The 21,364-nt window shown below is 43.0% G+C and overlaps 1 protein-coding gene across 12 annotated transcripts in view; it reads right to left on the bottom strand.

Moving 5' to 3' along the window:
* Positions 1-5,588: 5,588 nt before the first annotated feature.
* MAP4K4 (mitogen-activated protein kinase kinase kinase kinase 4) overlaps positions 5,589-21,364 on the bottom strand; it is a 166,484-nt gene continuing 150,708 nt past the window's right edge. For all 12 annotated transcript variants that reach the window (XM_030471801.2, XM_030471811.2, XM_030471845.2 and 9 more), the window contains 6 exons: positions 17,214-17,348; positions 14,180-14,280; positions 13,278-13,427; positions 12,339-12,498; positions 9,661-9,800; positions 5,589-8,922 (listed from right to left, as the gene is read on the bottom strand). In XM_030471801.2, the coding sequence (XP_030327661.1) occupies positions 8,839-8,922; positions 9,661-9,800; positions 12,339-12,498; positions 13,278-13,427; positions 14,180-14,280; positions 17,214-17,348 (770 nt within the window). In that variant the 3' untranslated portion in view covers positions 5,589-8,838. The remainder of the gene's footprint in view (positions 8,923-9,660; positions 9,801-12,338; positions 12,499-13,277; positions 13,428-14,179; positions 14,281-17,213; positions 17,349-21,364) is intronic.

Raw genomic sequence — 21,364 nt, 5'->3', positions numbered from 1 at the left:
CAATGGATGACAAGCCCTGCACCGAGGAGTTCAGCGTCATGACAAATGTGTGAAAACCTCTGATGGGATTTAAGTACCTAAACCCAAGCATGCAGTTCCCTTCCAGATGTCCAAGGTATCTGAGACACCCCCATTGCCCTGGGAACCCCAGCACTTCTGGAAGCCAGCCAGGGTACCAAAGGACATCCAGGTTCTAAGGACTTGTACTACTCTCTCTGCAAATACCCCTATCTACCTTGGGTCATCCATAGAGAGACAGTGCTAGGAGCACACCCAGAATCCATTTCCTTGCTCCTTTGTGTGGGACTTTTTTGCAAAGTCTTCAGGGCCTTAAGATGGAAAGAAGGTGTCCCACTGCCTTCCTGGCTCATCGTTTGTAATGCCACCTCTGTCTCCTGTCTCCGATTTCACGAGCAGACCTACTACCGGTCCTTCACACATCACACCCGCTCATGGATCAACTGCTCCCTGACACATTTTACAAGGGCCCTTTCAAGGCAAGGTGACATCAATGACCATTCATCTCAATATCGTAAACTGAAACTTTTCAACAGCTGATTTCCAGGTTCAGCCAGCTCAGGACTGTGGATTGAACTGAGAACGCACTGTGCCACCCTTGTTCTGCATGAGAGCCACAGATTACCAACTTACCAAATCACCTCATCTTGAGCATGTGAAGAAGTCTGCTGAACCTAATTGCTGTCTTATGTAATTGGCAGTAAGCATGGGTTTATGCACTTCACTGAACATGAATGTGAAATAAATCACTTCATACAAATCCCTGGTGTTTTCACTAGTGTAAAACTGAGATCTGTCCCACTGGCACATTTTGAAAAGCACTAGAAAAATGTTTTTATCTGAATGGCAGATAACAGATGAACTCAAGCTTAACTTGCATTGTTCCATTTTTGAAAAATTAGTTTAAAAAAACCTATCATAGCAGCACAGTAATGATAATTGCAGCTTAATTACCCATAACTGATTCTTTATGCCCTGAAATAATTTATTCTCCTTTTATACTTGTCTCTGATATCCATTAGAGTCATTACAACTGTGAGTCTATAATTACATACTTTGCATTTTCACATTCTATGCCAGTTTGTGCTTTCTTCTTATCTTTCATTAATTTCATTACTGAAACATCAAGAAAATTTCCATATGAATTTTCCAGAAGTTCTTGTGATTTTATTGGGGTAGGTTTGAGACTTAATGAAGCCCAGGGAGCCAGTTCTTAGGCCAGAGCTTCTGTATGGGCATGCAAGTCTGGTTCTGCCAGCTGCACTGTGTAGCCTGCACTATGGTAGGATCCATGGATAGGGAGTCTGCTTCAGATTTGGGACTACATTAAGCATTAGGTGGAGATTAGGACATAAGTAAGTGCTTGGGACAATGGAGGTTAGATTATGTCTGTTATGTTTGAAGTTAAACGAATGCTTGAGCCTGCAGTGGGATCAACAAGACTCTTGACAAGGCTCTTCTAGGATAACCCAGGTCCACTTTCTGCCTCATGGCACCACCACTAGGAGACACAGGGTTGCCAAAAGCCAGAACCCTTCCTTGCTGCAAGTAAGCATGCTCTATGCCATCTACATGCACATGTGTGTTTGGCACTGGTTGAAAATCTGGTAAAATCATTGCAACAGAACAGAAGAAAATGTGAATTCCCTCTATGCTTTGCATTCTCACAAGTCTAGCCTTGTTAACAGCTTTCTGTCCAGACTGCTAAAGGTTAAGTATCAGTATATGGCCCAGGAAGGGGACTGTATGAGTTACAGTCCATTAAACATGGTCATGCCTTCATCAAATCCCAAGGGAGACACCAGTACCCCAACATGGCTAAGATGGTTTAATGCTTGAGGTGAAAGATCCCAAACTAAATCCCGTTTCCTTACTATCTCTCTGACTCACTAAAAGATCCCAAACACATCATTTACCCTCTTCTATCTTTCAGCATTGCTCGTTTGTAAGACTAGAGCCTTGCTGACTATATCAACAGGACTCCACCAAAAATTGTCTGTCATGTCTCTGTGACAAGAGCCAAGGCAAACAGCATTTTACAATCCCTTCATTCTAACAGTTATTTCACAGCCAAAAAACCATTTTTTCCATGGCTAACATGGCATGGGCAAAATTGCTTAGAAGATGCAAATATTAAAATGGAAGTGTGGCAATGCCTTTTAATGAACAAATTACGCTGAATGACAAATACAAGGTTGTGCAATAAAAATTTCACACAGAGGATAAGTAAAATTTGAGCAGTTGGAACAAATTTATCTGACTTTCCCATGCTACATATTTACCCCATAGAACCACAAGAGCCTGAGAATGAAACATTAAAGTGAATTTCCTGTTATAATTTAACAAAGGAAAAAACCCTGTCATTTCCTCAGTTGGAATGAGCATACTTCTATTGAGTCAGGGATTTATTTTCTTAAACAACAAAACACCTTCCTCCCTCCTTCTCCCGCTAGTTTATTGTTGTTTAAAAGAAGACTGGGATAAACCAGAGACAAGGAGAAGGAGCAAGATGGTCAGTTATTTCTAGAGCAGACCAGCAGGTCAAAGGAGGTGATCCTGCCCCTCTACTCTGCTCTTGTGAGACCTCACTTGGAGTACTGTGTACAGTTCTGATGTCCTCAACATAAAAAGGACATGGAGCTGTTGGAGCGAGCCCAGAGGAGGGCCACAAGGATGATAAGAGGGCTGGAGCACCTCCCGTATGAAGACAGGCTGAGAGAGTTGGGGCTGTTCAGCCTGGAGAAGAGAAGGCTGCGTGGAGACCTCATAGCAGCCTTCCAGTATCTGAAGGGGGCCTACAAGGATGCTGGGGAGGGACTCTTCATTAGGGACTGTAGTGGTAGGACAAGGGGTAATGGGTTCAAACTTAAACAGGGGAAGTTTAGATTAGATATAAGGAAGAAGTTCTTTACAGTGAGGGTGGTGAAGCACTGGAACAGGTTGCCCAAGGAAGTTGTGAATGCTCCACCCCTGGCGGTGTTCAAGGCCAGGTTGGACAGAGCCTTGGGTGATGACATGGTTTAGTGCGAGATGTCCCTGCCCATGGCAGGTGGGTTGGAACTAGATGATCTTAAGGTCCTTTCCAACCCTAACTATTCTATGATTCTATATGCTGCATGGAGCCACATGATCACAGAGTGAAAACTAAGTGACTGCAGTTACCTGATGTTCTCCTTTAATTCCACCAACCAGTAACCTCCACAGCAGCTCACACAGCAATACTGGTGCCTGACCCTGCCTTTTCACACCTCACCGAGCAGTACCGACACCACAGTGTGTTTAAAAAACCCTCTTAAAAAAAGGAAGAAAAGTCAAAGGAAGACAGTTGTTACCAGCATTCCTGCCGTTAATGGGTTGGGACTAGGCCAACAGCTGGGTGCTGGAGCTCAGTGGTGAGTTTACTCATACTGGAAGAGAGCTGCAGCCAACATTTTTACAGCTGATGGGTGCACAGCTCCTTGAGCCTGCATCCCTTACATGCATCCAAAGGGACAACCCTCCTCTGCAGCTGAAATCCTGACCACAAAGTATGCTCCTCATTGGGCAAAAGAAGTCTTCTCACAGTTAAGTTCCCAGGATTGCTTCCCCGCTGTACTGCTTGGGATTTAAGGGCAAAGTAAAAGCCTGCAGCAAGTGCTGATGGAATATTGCACAATCAACATGGCACAACTCTATGCAGATATGTCTTTGGTGACATTGGAAGAAGAGAGAAGCAGCTTTGGACTGAGATGCTGGAGCTTGCAGGTGGGGAACAAGGCACTGGACATTGAGGTGGAAAAGCAAACTAATCGCTTTTCCGCCTAAAAGCTAATATTAGCAAATTTATTGCCTTGGACCATTTTGATGCAGCAGAGTCCTGTCCTGAAAATGCCATGCCAAGTCCCCTCTCCACCACAGGCTCTCTTCTTGCATTTGAAGTTGTTTCTCATAACAACTTCAGTGTCTTTTTAGCAACATTACAGTCCTCATCCCAGACCACGATACAGGTACGAGTAGGATTAACGAAGTCTCTGCAAAAAAGGTGGCAGCCCACAAAATTAGGCTTTTCCTTGTTCGTATAAGGTCCTACACAATCCTAATGTTCCACCATGTCCTTTTCAGTAAAGCAACCCCCCAAAAGGGGTGGCACTTGGATCTTTCCTAATTTGTATTTTTTTACTTTAATCTCATTGGTGTTATTACTAATATTTAACTTGCATATTTAAAAGCTTTGAAAAAAAAAGTTTCAAATGCTCCTTTTGATCATTTCTTTCTCTGGTTTAACTACTGCAGTTGTTAATTTTGAAGACGCACATGTTCTTTTGCTGCACTATTTGTTCTCTTCTGTCCTGCGCACATCCCTTCTATCCTCCCAAGGTACAAATTTGGTCCTTTCTCATCACTGCTGCCTGCAGAAGTCCCACAGAGGAAAGAGATCTGCTGCTCAGCTTTTAATGCTCCAATTTTTTTAATTTCCTTCTTCCTGTGAACCACTGCAGTCGTGTCCTTCTTCACAGGAGTGTGAAGGTTTTGCATGTTCTCCATTGCCTCTGCCAGCGCCCACCACAAAGCTCATACCTTGGGTTGCTGCCTTCAGTTACTTATCGCATACTGTAATGAGCAATGGCTTGATTCTGTCTCCATGACTAGCTAATGTGCTCACCTATGCTACACATATTTAACTGAGGGAAATCTTCAACTGGTCCAGAATGACTGAAGAAAACGAGCTGCTCTGGAGCAGCAAATGGGAGGGGAGCCAGCAGGAGCCTGACCAGTAGTTGGCTGCTAGTTCAAGCTCAGTATCTATGCTTGCAGAAGCGGAAAACCTGTGGGGCTCAAGGATTTCAGATAGGAAGCAAGTGAAACCCTGAAACATTTTTCAACTTACACCACATCCCATGCCTTCTGCAGATGCAAGTGCGAGGAAAGGCAGGAGCCCGGGAACGCAGACTTCCTCTTCTTCTTGCAGAGACCAGCCTGGTCGGAAGGAAATGTCTACTGCTTATCTCCCCTTCAGAAAACAGACACAGCCCGTGGTGGAAAAACACGGGCAAAGGCCAGTGAGAACCTGAGGTGCACAAACAGCAGCTTTGCATCAAGCCTGCTCCGTGCTCACAATTTATGACTTGGAAAGCCTGAGGTTTTTGGAGCCATGCTTTTATGCCATGCAAGAATCTGGCTCAGGACTCCCATTCATCAAACTCTCTTGGCAATAAGAAATGCCATCTCTCAAAAACCACATGCCTGAAAGCAGTGTGGCGGGAGGGCACGTTCGCAACGGACCCAAGCTTTCCTTTGTGCAACTTCTTCTTTCCGAACCACCAGATACTCACTAATGTTTCTCAGCTTTTCGCTTCTTTTTCTTTAAGAGGAAAACTGTAATTCTCAAAAAAGCAACTGAACCAGGAGATAGGGCTTTAAGGAAAAAAATAGAACAACAATAAAGCCCTCAAAAGCCCACGTTTATTGTCAAAGTCTCTAGAATTACGAGATTTGACAATAAGGCTTTTGTTCGTGTGATACATGCAACTAGGCAACATGCAGCTTAATTTCTGCAGCCAGGGGATATTCAAAATACTTTCCACATACAATAGGTGTCAATTTGACTTTATTTAAGGAAAAACGGGGAAAAAACAGTAATTTCCATAATACACAGAAGACAAGTTAGATAGCACTGCAAAAAAAAGGCTGAGTGTTTTACTTGTCACCAGTCTGCTTTGCAGCTCTACGATTAGTAATTTTAATGCAGTTTGTCATTTTGTATTATTGTTTAGCATCTTTATAATCAGCAGAGTTTGGGGTTATAAATCACAAAAAGTGTACTACTACTACTATGAAAAACTAAAAAACCCACAAAAATCACTTTCAAATAAACCATAAATATGTGATGCACATTAGTGTAACAAAACCATTTTTGTAAACATTTTCTCCAACATAACATGTGCATAAGATAAAAAATAAAAACACTGCAGTCATACAAGTTAGGGTTACTTTGACTTAAAGATACAGAAAATTATTACTTATTAAAGCTTAAAACTAAACCTAGGAGCTTTTCTTTTCTTCTTTGCTTACAAAAGCACTGTTTGAAGTGTTCGGTGTCGGTATACGTAGTGGTTTTGTAATACTGTTTTTACCTTGCCATGTTGGCACTTCCGGGGAGGCAGAAGCTGCCAGGCAGGCAGCCCACCACAGGAAGGAGATTCCCCCCCGCCTCCCCAGAGCCTCCAAACTTCAACATCACATATCCATGACTTGGGCATCCCTACAGTACTGGAGCATCTTCTAGGTGAATAGCATCAGCTAGGAGCATCTTCTAGGTGAATAGCATCAGCTTTCAAGGACTAGATTAAATTTTGACCGCTGGAAGATTTAAATCACGCAGACTGACATTCGATCGAATCAGCTTTGGCAAACTACACTATAGGGCAGCTGTGTGATTACACCCATGTCTACCATCACATTGCGTTTCTGAGTCCCCTTTAGTTCATTATAGTACAAAAGGTTGATCGTTCTTCTGGTTGACCGCACCGGGCCCGAAAAGAACACATCCTTCACCTTCAACGCTATCCAAAAGTCATACAATTAAAAAAAAAATAGTTCTAGGTATTCCTCCGCCAGCAAATGTAAGGCTTCCTTGAGTTGTGATTCTTTTTTTGGGGGGTGGGATAGGGTGTTGTGTGCAAACACACACACGCTGGCGGTGCGCATTTACCGCTCGCTTTTCAACCGTCTACGATGTTCGAAGGAGAGTCTTCAGCAGCAATGCTGATTGGGGTTGAAGGATTTACAGCAGTCAGATTTGACACCAAAAGAAGGGTCTGTCGAGTCTGAGCTTTGCACACTTGGTGCTTGTGGCTCTTAAATTGATTGTGTGACCAGTCGCTCGAGCCATCGGCTTGACTGAATTGAAGAATACGTGTTTAAAAAGCCCTACCTGTCATGCCGTGAAGGAAAGTTAACCGCAGCAGAAGACAAAGCCCATGAAACACTGAGAGCCTGTTCACTGAATGAACAGCTTAAGGCAGCTGTCAACAAAGTACCCCACCAAAGGAATTAAAAAAAACCAAAAAAGAAGTGAGAACAAAAAGGAAAGTGGCTGAATTGTGAATTAAAGGAATTAAAAAAAAAAAGTGAAAACAAAAAGGAAAGTGGCTGAATCGTGACACTGTGCATTATTACAACACCAACAGATTATTATACACTCAAGGTTTCTCAAGTAATGAACATGTAGCCATTAAACAAATTATTACTCTCAAGACATTTATTACAAATGTCAGAAACTTATTCATAAAATAAAACTGACTTAAAAAAAAAAAAGAAGAAAGAAAAAAAAAAAGCCAGAGCTGGGATCTTACATCTAAACACAGGTATACGCTGTCTTTATGAATAAGCAGTATTAACTACATTCTTAAAAGAGTTTTAGTGCATTGCATTCTTAAAAAAGAAAAACATCACCGCCCCAAAATGTTTCCTACAACATTTAACAGTTTATAGAACTAGCCTAGTTATTTTTACCTGCCTGTTACTAAGCCCAACGTGTTAGCAGAGTGAAGCCTCCGGTTTTAGGCTAAATTCAGACTTCTATTAAGGATGAAACTGGTTTAAAAAAATGCTTGCTTCACCAAATTTTGTAAGCAAATTACATTAATCAGTGTCTCACTGCCATACCGCTACCACTATTGCCCCGACGGACCACTCTCTCCTCCTGCTGAAACTTGCTATGCAATAACAGTCGGAAACCTTTCAATCTGGTAGTTTTGGTATTAAGATTAAATTAGACATTAATGGTTTTCATCTAAAAACGTATAAACTAAACCACCTCTTTTATTTTATGCATTAAAAACAATGAGGTAGGCACAAAAAATAAACATATGTAGTTTGGATTTTATTTCTATTTTTTTTTTCCTTTTTTTTTTTTTTTAGTTCTGCGAGTGCAGACTGTGGTAAAACTGTTGTTGCACTTCTAGGTTTAAACAAAAATTAAACCTTTAACTGAGGCAGTGCTAATACTGTGACATAACCAAGTTCTGGCCTAACACAGAATCATTATAGAAAATGAAATTTTTTTTTCCTTTTTTTTTTTCTTTTTTCTCCCCCCCTCCCCCCCTTTTTCTTTTTTTTTTATCATCTGCACATGTTTCAGGCAATACCTGGTACACAGAAAATGACTAAAGTTATTGGCCAGGCCAAAATAAAACTGCAGAAACAAAAAAACCCAAGAATTCCACCCCGAGCCCCTTCCCACCCTCCCTGTCCCAAGAAGAAGTTATCCTAGTCACTGTCTTTCACATTTTATAAATATTAACTTCTTAAAACCTGCACCTTCCTCTTTGACCACATATTGTCACATTACAAAAAAGAAATGTCAATTAAATACACTGTTAACATTACTAGACTAGATCTGCCCTCTGTTTCAGCCAGTCTGACTCTCTACACCACTTCTCACCTTCTCTTGCCTACCTCCTGCCCACTCAACAGCATGTTCATGGTAGTCTGTTTTATTTTCCTTTTATTTCCCCCCCTCTCTGTTTCAACACTAACAGACAGAGTCCTTCAAAGCCTAGGAATCCTGGAGCTGAAGGGAAAAGAAGACCTGTAGCTTTCTAGCATGATCCCAAATCTCAAAGACATTGTAGCACCTGATGGCAATATCTTTACAGCACCAGCTGCGTCGCAGCCTCAGTTGAAAAACAAAAAGAAACCTAACACCAGTGATGCCTGCACACACATTTACACAGAGTGCTGCATTCGTGCAGGTCTGTACTCCAGTTGAAAGTAATTCCGAGTTATGAAGATCTCAGACTCTGGATGTCAGCAATTCCTCGCCAAATCCCACTGCTTCTACCAGCTCAGAAGAGAAGTCCTGCCAAGGGTCATGAAATACACTTGACTGCTTCCACCAGACCGTACGGAGGCAAAGAAAACCTGCAAAGAAGAGACACTGGTAAATTCAACACGTAGGAAAGCAGCGGCTCTGATTTGCCTTCACTGTCCCTGATACAGTGCAGTTGCAGTGCTGTGCTGGTTCAGGTGGGGATGGAGTTGATGTTCTGCACAGCAGCCTGTATGTAGCTGAACAGTGTGGTCAACACACCAGTGTTTTGGCCACTGCTGAACAATGCTTGCACAGCATGAAGGCTGTCTCTCCAGCCCCTCGCCCCTCAAAGGCCAGTGGGCTGGGGATGGTTAAGAGGCTGAGGCAGCCGACCCAAACTGACCAAAGGGATGTCCCATGACATATACCATCGTTTCCCTGAGCTTTTGTTCCCTCAGCAATAAAAGCTCAGGGAAAGGGAGAGGACAGGGGGATCATAGTGCTGCTGAAATCTGTCTTCCCAAGTAAGTGCTACGTGTGCAGAAGTACTGCTTCCTGGGAAGCAGCTGGACATCTGCCTGCCAAGGGGAGGTTGTGAATGAATTTCGTATTTTGCTTGGCTTACATGTACAGCTTTTGTTGTCCTTATTAATCTGCTTTATCTTGATCTATGAGGCTTTTCACCTTCCTTCTATTTTCTCCTCATCCCATGGGAAAGGGAAGTAAGAGAGAGGCTGGGTGGGTGTTTGGCTGCTGGTCAGGGTCAACCCAACCCAAGTAACCAGGTGAAGTACACGTTCATCATCTTGGCAACAAACTAGGGGGAGGTGAGGAAGGGGGAATTATACCTTGTCATTGCGTTCACACAAGAACTTGAGTCTTTGTGCCCTTTTGTGCATGAACACACCATCCAAGTGTCCAGTTTCCACTGATCGTATTTCGATAGCTTTTTCTCCCCAGCCCATAATCTGGTTGGATCGGATGTACGCTTTGGAAAGAAAACACAGCACACAGTCCATTAGGACAGGTAGAGGGCAACGTGGAGGAATTGAAAAAGCAGAGGAATATCCTGACACACTCTAGTTAAAAATATGCATGTGCATATTCTAACTACACATATGTTCAGGGTGCTATTTTTGTCCTCAGCACCTTCATGATGCCTAAAAATACCTTCTTTTTTAGAAAAAAATCCCTGTGGCTTTTCTTTGTTAGTTATATACTTCTTCCCTGAGCATTCATGACACAAAGGGAACTTTACAACCTTCAATTAAATGGAAGGAACATCGAGTTTGGCAAAGAGACAAGCTAATTAGGTGTTGACAAGGAGAAAGCAGAACTCGAGGTTTAAATAGACTAAACCAAACCACTCCAATATGCCCCCAGCACTAGCTCTGTGTCTTATGGTGTTACTTCCCTTCCTTGAAGGAGCTTGTCAGCAAAAACAGAGAAAGAGGAATGGGAAAGTAAAAAAATTAAGAAAAAATGAGCTAGCCTCCTTTAACAGAAGTAATACTTCAAAAACTTGATCTCCTTGAGAAAGCCAATTGGTCTGAAAAGTATTCTGTACATCTCAAAAGAGGTTCTCGTTAAGCTGTCCAAGTGGAAATACTATTATTTGTCATAATGCTTTCCTTTGTGCACAAATAAAGCAAAAAATCAAGCATTTTTCCTTAGAGTGTCACTGAGGAAAAACAGATTAGTAGCAGCATGAGGGAAAAAATCTGTTCTTGATAGCAGTAAAAAAACCAAATAAAGGGGAAAGTCACCAGCATTATGAAAAGGTATATTCAAAAAAGCATTTTGATGGATAGTCTTAGGAACGCTGCCAGAAATAACATATGGGACCTTAATGAAGAATAAGCTGTTGCCTCTGATTTGCATGCATACTTAACATAAAAATAAGAGCAATAGCTCTTAGCAAGCAAAATTAAAACACATTTAATTTTGCAGTACTTCCTTTTTATAGATTTTTTTTCCCTATTAATTTTCTGTGAAATTAAATCAAATGATCTACTGCAGTATAACATACACCTACAACACAGCATTTGCCATCATACTGGAAATTTATTTATTTTTAAAAATGCCACTAGTGGTAACTGGGCCAAATAGCTTCTAAAAATTGTCAGATGAGATGTTCAGATGGTGTCAGCTGCCTCAGTGTCATCTACTTCACAGGCACTCCAGACCCAAAAGACTCTGCCATTTGCCAGCTGATAAACCCTGCTTACTTTTATATCTAGTCAAAAGTTAGTCTCCGCAGAAGTGAACATGCTGTGCATGAGACTTCTTTAAATTTCCTCTTCCATTATTGTTTGCATTGCTTGAACACGTATCAGCAGCCACCTCCCAATACGTGTGTCCATTCCAAAGCACATACCATGCAATGTGCTTGGCCCAACAAAAGGAAGGTGTGACCGCAGCCCATGCTATGCTCAGCACTGCAATATGGCAGCACAGGCGGCAAGAGGAGTCCTGGTGTGTACTTGTGTCCGTAACAAATCAGTGCCCATTTTACTACACTCATTGCTCCCACTTTCAGAAGGGCCTTATTTTGAAAAGGGGAAAATGTGGGAGAATTAGCATGCTAGGATAGATAAGCAATCTGCAGGTGAATTTAAACACCTCAAATCAGATACAGAAGTTATTATCTATAAAGAACTACTCTTAATAGTATCTTACCCATCTGACACCTTACATAGAATCATAGAATAGTTTGGGTTGGAAGGGACCTTTGAAGGTCATCTAGTCCAACCACCCTGAAATGAGCAGGGACATCTTCAACTAGATCAGGTTGCCCAGAACCACATCCAGCCTGGCCTTGAATGTCTCCAGGGATGACGCATCCACCACCTCTCTGGGCAACCTGTGCCAGTGTTTAATCTCCCTGATTGTGAAAAGTTTCTTCCTTATATCTAGTCTAAATTTACCTTTGTTTAGTTTAAAACCATTGCCCCATGTGCAATCGCAACAGGCCCTGCTAAAAAGTCTGTCCCCATCTTTCTTGTAACGCCCTTTTAAGTATTGAAAAGCTGTAATAAGGTCTCCTCAGAGTCTTATCTTCTCTAGGCTGAACAACCCCAACTCTCTCAGCCTTTCCTCATAGGAGAGGTGCTCCATCCCTCGATCATTTTTGTGGTCCTTCTCTGGAGCCTCTCCAACAGGCCCATGTCTTTCATGTACTGAGGACTCCAGAGCTGGAAGCGGTACTGCAGGTAATGACTTTATACTGAAAGGTTTTCACAACTTTGTGGCTGTCTAGCAAATATTCTGCAGCAACCTACAGAGGCTCTGGTGAGTTTTTCACTTCTGAACTTCACATCTTGCTTGTTTGGATTTGGTTCTTAAAAACTCAGCACAAAACAGATCCATATTATTACTCTCCACCTTGCACAGCTGTTTTTGAGGACTACTACAGCATCACTGTTTCTGAATATGAAGTTACACCCAATGTGCGTCCCTTCTGCCCACATGCACACAGTCATGCTCCCTAACAGCACGCTGTGTATGATTCACCAGAGGCACTTACCAACTGAAGTTGGCATTTCTCCCCACTGCAGAACTACATCCTTGGTTATCCTTCCGTACGTGTTGACGTAAACTCCTTCATCCTCGTAGCAGACCAACAGCTCCATCCCATCCGTGTTTGGGAGAATGATGATTGCGTGAGGTTGGATACTGCTCTGGATCTACAGAGAAAAAAGACGAGAGGAAGCCTTTTGTTTTAATGCCTGTGCTGGGAGAAAGGGCTGAGTGATTTTTGATTTTGGCTGACAGCACATTGGGGATTCACTCACTTTAGAAGCACTAGCTCTGCTCCCCCACAAGCTAGACATGCTACACAGTGACAACAAAGACCTGTAAACTCTTGGAGCAGAAATCTTCTTGTCTTAAGGCAGACATCTAAAACCAGGAAAGATTAACTTCTCTGTAGGAGTGCCCATTTCTTTCCATGGGCAGAAAGGGAGCCTGGGGCAAGCAGCCCAGATGCAGACCTCAGAAACGTGCACTGCAGTGAACAGTGTTTAGGGAGGTGCATTGCACACTGCAGGCCCACCTGACACCTCTGTGTATAATGAACAGTGGAAACCTTGGTATCTAAGGCCACCTTGGCATTTGCCAACCTGTTGAATCTTGTCAGGGGGCTGTTGTGTCATTTTTGTACTGCCACCTTCCCTGCAGCTTCTGCCAGGCATTTGTAATGCCCTCGGCCACTTAACTGCTACCCCTGAAACAGACCTGAACAGGCAGCTCCCAACCATGGAGACATACCACTAGGAGAGGGCAGAGGCACAAGCCCCTAAGCACAGGTGACTACATCTGCTTGGACCCCTCCACCCAATTCACCACTGGCAGTGATCCACAGGGACAGCCTGACATGTTGGTCATCTGAGGGGAGGAAGGGGCAGGAGAGGGTGTGGGGAACCAGAAAGAAGGAGAAACCCCCAACCTCAGCAGTAGCTCTTACATGGGTTGGTAGATAAATATCATAGACCGATCCTGAATCGACATCAACAGCATGGAAGCCAGCGCAGGAGCCATAGATCACTTTTAGTCTCTGACCCTCTTCTACGGTGAGATCCACCAGCAATGGCTTATGTACCAATTCTCCAAATGACTGTGAGACAACCATGAGTGAGATTTACTTTAGACAGTAGGTATTATAAACGACAGTAGGTATTATAAACATGCTCTAATGCACATAATATTATGAGTTTATTCCTCCCACATCCCTCTGGCTCCCCATCCACCAGACTAGTGAAGCTCACATGTTTCTCATGCACAAGGACAGACTGCTCTGCAACCTCTTGCATTTCAATCACTTAACATTGTAAGCTGTTTTCTGTGAGGTTTCCTTTAGTTGGTCTGTTTGTTTTTTTAGTAAGAACTGTTTTCCTCAAAGTTCAGGGCAATTTGATACTAGTGTTTACTTCAATCTGCACAACCAACAGTAATTGATTGTCTGTAAATCAGTCTGGTAATTATACCAAGCCAACTAACTTCATTCTTGCAGTGTTCAAAAAAAATAGCAATGCCAAGTATCACTTAATGACTTGTTCTGCTCAGATGAAGATGTTTAGAGTCAGTTCGCTTCTCTCTGCCTCATGTTTTATTTATAGAGAGATGAAACAAACAGTTGTGATATTGTGTTATTTTGATTATTAGTTTATGCTCAGTTACAATTTAGAAATTTAAGTGTACTGCCTCTAGAGCTAAAAACTCTCCTAAATTAAAATATAATACAATGTTCATGGAGATTTACTGAATAACTTGTAATACGGCTACGACAGAATGTCAGAACATTTTTGTAAAGGGGTAATTGCAAGTGGCTATGAGAAAATCCTATGTATGGCTGAAATATACTGTTACCTTAAAGGCCATAAATTTATGGTATGGCTTTGGTGCCCATGCATAGACTTCCACAGAACTCTTCAATGCAATTACCAAGAACTTGATTCTTTCATATTTTACTGAAATTAAAGAGAACAAAAGAGAATTCAGCAGTAATTCCAAAGTCATTCCAATTACTTTAGGAAAGCAGAAAATTACAATATTTCTCCATACTTACATACCTACATACTACATACTTACATTTGGTTTTAGTAATACTACATTTTAGGATTTCTAATTCTTTGCAGTTAAGTATTTTGACACATTCATGCCACCAAAAGACCCTTTCCAGTAACTGAACTTGTCACCATGTTTCAAATTACCCAGTCAGTACACACTTACTTACACTTGGGGGTTTTTCCACATTAGAGAGCACTTACTCATCACAACAAGAAAATCAGTTTTCAGACAGGGACATTTCCAATAAAAGAAGGCTATGACTGTGGCAGAGTGTATTGACAGTTTCAGTCACAGCACTGGCAGTGGCATTTTGAGCTGATGGCAAAATTCCCCAGGGATGGAGGAAAAAAGGGAACTGAAATAAAAAGAAACAAGTCCATTTCAAAAGCAAAAGGCAGATTTGACAGCAGAGCACCTTCCTTTGTTAGCCTGAGATAACTCATCTGAAAACAAAACAACAAAGTCCACTGAATTTATCAGAAACAAAGTGTCATTACACAGCTGATCCACAAATGCTCGAATGTGTGTCTGTTGCCACATTCAAACAGCTGGCTAAATTAACCATCAGAAAAAGCTACTGCTCTCAGGAGGGGACTGATGAAATCTAGAAATGGCCATTCCAGAAGCATTGCTGGATCTGCATTTCCAGCTGCCATATGGATTTGGGAAGGAGCAGATCATGGGACTTCCAAATGTTGAGGTTTGTTAACTGTTTCTAGCACTATTTTAAGGGGAGGAAAAAAAAAAACCAACCCATCATTTAGCTGACACTGAGAAACCTTTGGAGGTTTCTGCAACCTCTTTACCCTGAGTCTTAGGGGACTATGCCACTTTTTCAAAACAATTTATAACTCCGCGCACCTTCACCTTCTGCCGTTGTATCTCTAAACCAAAACTGATTTTGAAACATGGCAAGAGTGAGAATCTCAGACTTGTGAGAAGAAGACTTCTTTAATAAATACTATTTTAATGTCTTTTAGATATTTTACTACTGTACAAGCCTGCAGTTGTTGTGTAAGGGAAACAAAGCTACTACTTGCTCTCCTTCTACTCTGCAAGAAAGCAAGACTACTGAACTATAAGCATTAAAGGACTTGACGCTTTTTCAACAGACAAAAAGCCTCTCAACCTCCACAGCTGTACTGACTAAAAAACAGAGCTTTTGTTCAGTCTTGTCTACTTCACAAGACTTCTTGGAATTTTTTCTCAGGGAAGAGGGGGGTGTTGAACAAAACCACCTTATCTGTCAAAAAGGACCTTTGATAATCCTCATTCTTTGTGCTGGGTGCTATCTGGGAATTCACCCAAATGTGAAGTTTCAAAAGAGCAATTTATCATTTAGAGGAGCCAAAAGTTGCCTGAAGCAACTGAGACCCATAAATACCACTTCACCCTGACGTCCAAGACCCCTGTTGCATCAAAGAGACAAGGAAGTGATCAGTGCCAGCTGCCTCGGCGGCAGCCTCCAGACCACAAGTCCAACTATTGGCAGCTCATCCTTCTTGGGAACGGCAGTGCAGCTGTCAAAGAGGCTTCTCACTACCTGAAGAAGTCTACTGTACATCTGTGGTTCAGAGGGAAGTTCAGTGCCAGGCTGCAGCCCAGAGTAACAAACCCCTCTTCATCTGGAAGAGAATGCTCTTTGTTTCAGATGCTTCCCTGCTGGAAAGCCTCCTTTCAACAGCTGTTAATGTATTGTTAACAGGCCACTTCATTATGCTGCTGACAGCCCGGGGTATGAGACCAGAGGAGTACATTATTAATTGTTTTCGGGGTCAAGCTCCTGGTTCAGCAGTCGTTACTGCCATCGTTATTGATTACACCCCACTAGCAGGTTTTTCCAAGAGTACGTGCATGACAGAAGGAGACTTGAGCTCAGCTCGATTGCTGCTGCCACACATTGACTGACACAGCTGGAAAGGAACTGAGCTGGCTCTTAGGAGAAAACCAAATCAAAGGCAACATCCACTGCCCATTAATATGCATCATGAAACAGGAGGAGGAGAAAGAGCTCTTGGTTCATATCCCCACCTGCAGGGCAGCAGGCTCACTGCATATTCTGCTGACTGAATGCTACATGTCTTTCACTAGTTTTGGTGGAAGTTTCTACAGCCAAATCCATTTAAATTACTTAAAACCACTCAAAAGCCACCTGCCTAATGAAAACACACTTCATCCCATAAGTGTACTGCAGTGGATCTGAGATGGCGTTAGGAAATTTTGTGAGCTAAGGGGAATCAATGAATCATCTTGAAGTTAAACATATGTTTCCGTTCCCAGATGCCTCCCCAAAGCTCATGCACTAGCTGGGTTTGCTTTCTCCTCCCTTTTTTTCCCCTTTTCTATCGTCTCCCCTCCTCCCCCCAATCTTTAAAATCCACATTAAAAGAAAGACTTTTTTCACTCCGTGCCAGCATGTGACTTCATCACGGTAAAAGATCAGGGAAACCTACCGGTAAAGAGAACAGCTGCTGGTTGACAAGAGTCCCTCTCTTACCTAAAAGGTCTAACAGAGGTGGTGAAACATTACTAGCCCTCACTGTCCATATCAGCACTCTCCTGGAAGCCGCATCTACTACGCGAAGGAGACAGATGGGGATTTGCGCCTGCTCCAATTCACAGCCCAGGATCCCACTGTGCAACTTCTCTCATATTCAGTTTAATTCAATAACCTGCCGTCTATTCTGGTGCTTTGCCAGAAAAGTTCACCCCGAGGGATAGGCAACACGGCTGGAAATAAAACCAAACCTTAAAGCCAGCAGCCACACATGCTGCAGTTCCCTTTCCAGCCAGCTTTTATCCCGACAATTTGATTACTGCATTCACTACTCACCAACTTTATAGTGCACACAGCCTTCCAAGTCGCCCACCGTTGTCCAGCCCTGTTTCTTTTCTACTTCAGGGTCGTTGTGAAGGATTTTATTTCTTAACCAGGACAAATAGTAAACTCGCAACTTGTTCTTCTTACCTGGCCACAAAATGAGAAAGATCGGTTTATCTCCATAGGAAGAGAAGCACGAAAACCCTGCCCAAGCTAACAGAAAGCCCTGCAGAGCAAACCAAAATAACACTGAAGGAGAAACTGCTGCAACCACAGAGATCTCCTTCAGTTTTTATGTCCACAACAGCTTTACTCCAGACTCCACCCAAATACACACTTTCCTTATGATCAATGACAGAAACACATGGCAATGCCACATGAATGTAAGATGACAAGGGAACAGCTTGTCAGTTGTTTGGTTCTTAGGACCCAAAAAACTTCTATTAGAACCACACCAAAACCACCAAAAAGTCATGCACTGAGATTAAAAAAAAATATATAGCTGAGTCAGAATGGCTCTTTCTCACACAAAACTGTAGGAGAGCAGCCGGATGGAATTTGAGGCTCGAAATTAGGTACACAGCTATCAGAAGAGAATAGGACTGGTTTGAAGGGAGGAAGCCAAAGTAAAGAAGAATATAGGGATGAAATGTATTTTATAAATTCTTCCCAGTTAGCGACCAGGACATTTCCATTCCTTCTATCATCCTAACACAAACTGGTCAAGTTTTATTAAAATTGTTCACTATTTCCCTGGTGGAACAGTGAATTACCTAACAGCAGCGCTAAAAATTTCATCACTGAACCACTTTACACCAGTTCTGTTGTAAGGAAAAATACACAATATTTGAAAATGCAGCGGGAGAATTTCACACAGCCCATACAAACTTCACCCTCTTGCTAAAAGCTGATGCCTGCTTCATCAGCAGCCCTTCCCTTGTGCTGCAAGGGGTGTAATACCTATCACGCTGCACACAGAAACTCCAAGAGGTGTTTCTTCTCCACAGGTGAGAGAATCTACCTGCCCAGGCTGCCCTATCTTCAACTGACAATGCATCTGCCACAGTCATCAAAATACAGCTCAGACTCTTAAGTCTTAATATGAGAAGTCCTCTTTGAATGCAGAGCAAGTTTCATGATAAACTTTATCAGTGATTCTTTAACAACTAATGGCCTACGAAGCATTTGCTGAACTAGCAAGAAGGTGGCTCTAAATACACATACTCAAAGCTTGCATCCTCCTTCATCCAGCTGCTTTGCTGCCCGAAACCACTACAGTGCCATAGATGGAGCCGGAGGTGAGGAAGAGAGATCAGTCCTGCTTTGACTAGGAGCCATTTCATAAGGCTGCGTGAGGTTTCTGCACAAGGAAGGGAAGGGGCTCCCAACACAAGAGGGACGTGGACCTGCTTGAGCAAGTCCAGAGAAGAGCCATGAAGATGATCAGGGGCTGGAGCGCCTCTCCTGTGAAGACAGCCTGAGAGAGTTGGGGTTGTTCATCCTGGAGAAGAGAAGGCTCCAGGAAGACCTTCTAGCAGCCTTCCAGTACCTAAAGGGGGCCTACAGAAAATCTGGAGAGGGACTTTTTATGAGGGCCAGTAGTGACAGGACAAGCGGGAATGGCTTTAAGCTGAAAGAGGAGAGATTTAGATTAGACATTAGGAAGAAATTCTTTACTGTGAGGGTGGTGAGGCACTGAATAGGTTGCCCAGAGAAGCTGTGGCTGCCCCATCCCTGGCAGTGTTCAAGGCCAGGTTGGACGGGGCTTTGAGCAACCTGGTCTAGTGGAAGGTGTCCCTGCCCATGGCAGGGGGTTGGAACTAGATGGTCTTTAAGGTCCCTTCCAACCCAAAACATTCTACGATTATATGAAACAGGAGATGCTCTCAGGGACCCAACTTGCCAGTGGCGTAGCTTCATGCTACTGCTTCTCCAGCCACTATGAGGCAACAAGGTGAATGTGGACAGTGTTTCACAGCCCTTGGAGCTGAGAGGAAGACAGCTGACCTGTAGAGCAGCCAGTGCCGGGCTGGCCAAGTGACACTGTACTTCCTACACTGCAGAAAGCCATGAGCTGTCAGGATGGTCCACCCGGCAGCCAGCCAGTCCAATCCAGCTGATGTCTTTAATTTGTCTTTTAAGTTTTCACATGATGCCTCCGATGGATCAATTCACAGCTGGCTGCTCATTTCAGACAGGGATGGGCGCACAGCATCAGGCAATACCGTTGCAGCAGGAGATGAAGCCCAAGCATTGAGACCATCCTGCTGTGCCCAACCAACTCCACACTGGGGTCCTGGAGGTGGCGCAGAGCCTCCACCCTGATGGCAGGAGATCCCCTAACAGAGCTGGGATCCTTGGGAAAAGCAACCGCAGGGGCAGCAAATGGGGAAGCACAGCTTGCAAACAGGCTGCTCCATGGGCTCCACTGCCACAAGCCATCCCACTACAAAGATGCACAGTCTGAAAGAGCTTTTTATGATTACTTGGATGGGGAAGGGCAGGAGGAAAAGAGGAGGTACTTTTGAAGTCAAAAATCTGTTCACTGAGCTTAAATTTAAAGTGGAATTGGGGACCCATTTTCAACTACTGGACCTGCTATTTAATTTTAAAAGCCCCTCTGTTCTCATGGCACTAATGAAATGTGAAGTAACATTGCGTTGTCCTTTGTTTATCCCCACTACAAAAGTGACAGCAGATTTGGCAGTAAATGAGCACCCTGATTTATTGCCTGACTTCATATTTATTAAGCCATGTTTCACAAAGGGATAAAGCCCCACCAATCCTGTAGCTTTCTACAGATTTGGAAAAAGGACTAGAGCAGGAAACAATATTCCCAGGAGCCCCACATCTGACCAAGGAGAGGTCCTCCCCTGAAAATACTGCAAACAATAGCCACAAGGGCCCTTTTAGGAACACTGAAAAACAGGGAACACAGTCCAGACCAGAAGGCACTGCAGTTTTGGGCAAGGAAGAGCTCAGAGGGCTTCAGGTCAGTACAATGTGCGAAATGTTTTTAAAACCATGACAAGTCCCTGTTCACCGGGAAACAAATTGTCTCTCAGATATTTCCATGGCTTTAGCTTTCTCAGTAGTTTAGACAAACTTGAAGACTCAGAACAAACAATATACACAGGAATTTCACAGCACATGGCTTAGTTGCTGGTTGGGGGGGGGGGTGGGTCACATGATTTGCACCAGGGTATTTCTCTCCAACCAGAAACATTTTCAAAACAACAACAGAGAAATATCTCATGTGTGTTCCCATTGTGTTTTAGTGTCTAGACCACAAGGAAAGTCACAAGACAGGAAATCCCGCTGCCTTTCAGCAGCCTGGCATGAAAAGAGAAGGACCAGTTAGTGATAAAAACATGGCTATGTGATAGATATGTTTGTATCACTATATGCTGATATAAACAAGTTCTGCTGCTCTTAATGTTCATATTGGGAGTGGGGGAATTAGAGCCTTCTGCTTGTAACTACCAGCCAGTTTAAACAGCTCTCAAAAATCTGGGTGTTCGTTTGTTTTTTAGTTTTTTTTGTTTTGTGGGATTTTTCTGGTTTTTATGTTTTTGGTTTTGTTTTTTTTTTTTATCTTTGTCTGATTTTTATGGTATTTTTTATGGAAATAAGAAAGAAAAATCTGCTCCAGCCATCAAATGAACTGATCAGCCAGTGATTTCTATGAGAACTCCCGGCTCTGATTCTCCCACAGACATAATTTCAAATGCAAACTCCCTTTTCCCATATTGAGTTTTGGTTTTTATTGCCACTGTGGTTTCTAATTATTAAGCAGGCACATTCCAACCGGTTCTTCTACTCTGTCATCCCTTCCTACCTTCCCAAGTGCCACCATCAGCCAGTTGGGCTGGCAAAATCCTCAGGGAGCCACAAGTGGAGCATGTTCTGTGTACACGTCGCTGCTCTCTCCTCCAGCATTTTTATGACTCTTAGCACTGTAGTATTACCCGAGCAGCAGGAACTCTGCTTTCACCTCCCAACAGTATGTACTGAAGAACCGATCAACTACTCTGCTTTGACCTGCAAAGCTTTCTCATAGCAGCTCAGTATCTCAGTATCAAAAGCTTTGTTGTCAGAAAGGTTTGTAATTCACATATAAATTGGGGAAAGAATTGATTTCAGGTTTCCAGACTCAAGTGTGT

This window comes from Strigops habroptila, chromosome 2 (assembly GCF_004027225.2).
Source record: "Strigops habroptila isolate Jane chromosome 2, bStrHab1.2.pri, whole genome shotgun sequence".
Taxonomy (NCBI): Eukaryota; Metazoa; Chordata; class Aves; order Psittaciformes; family Psittacidae; genus Strigops; species Strigops habroptila.
Note: the sequence above shows the minus strand (reverse complement) of the source record. Positions and strands in the feature narration are given on the sequence as shown.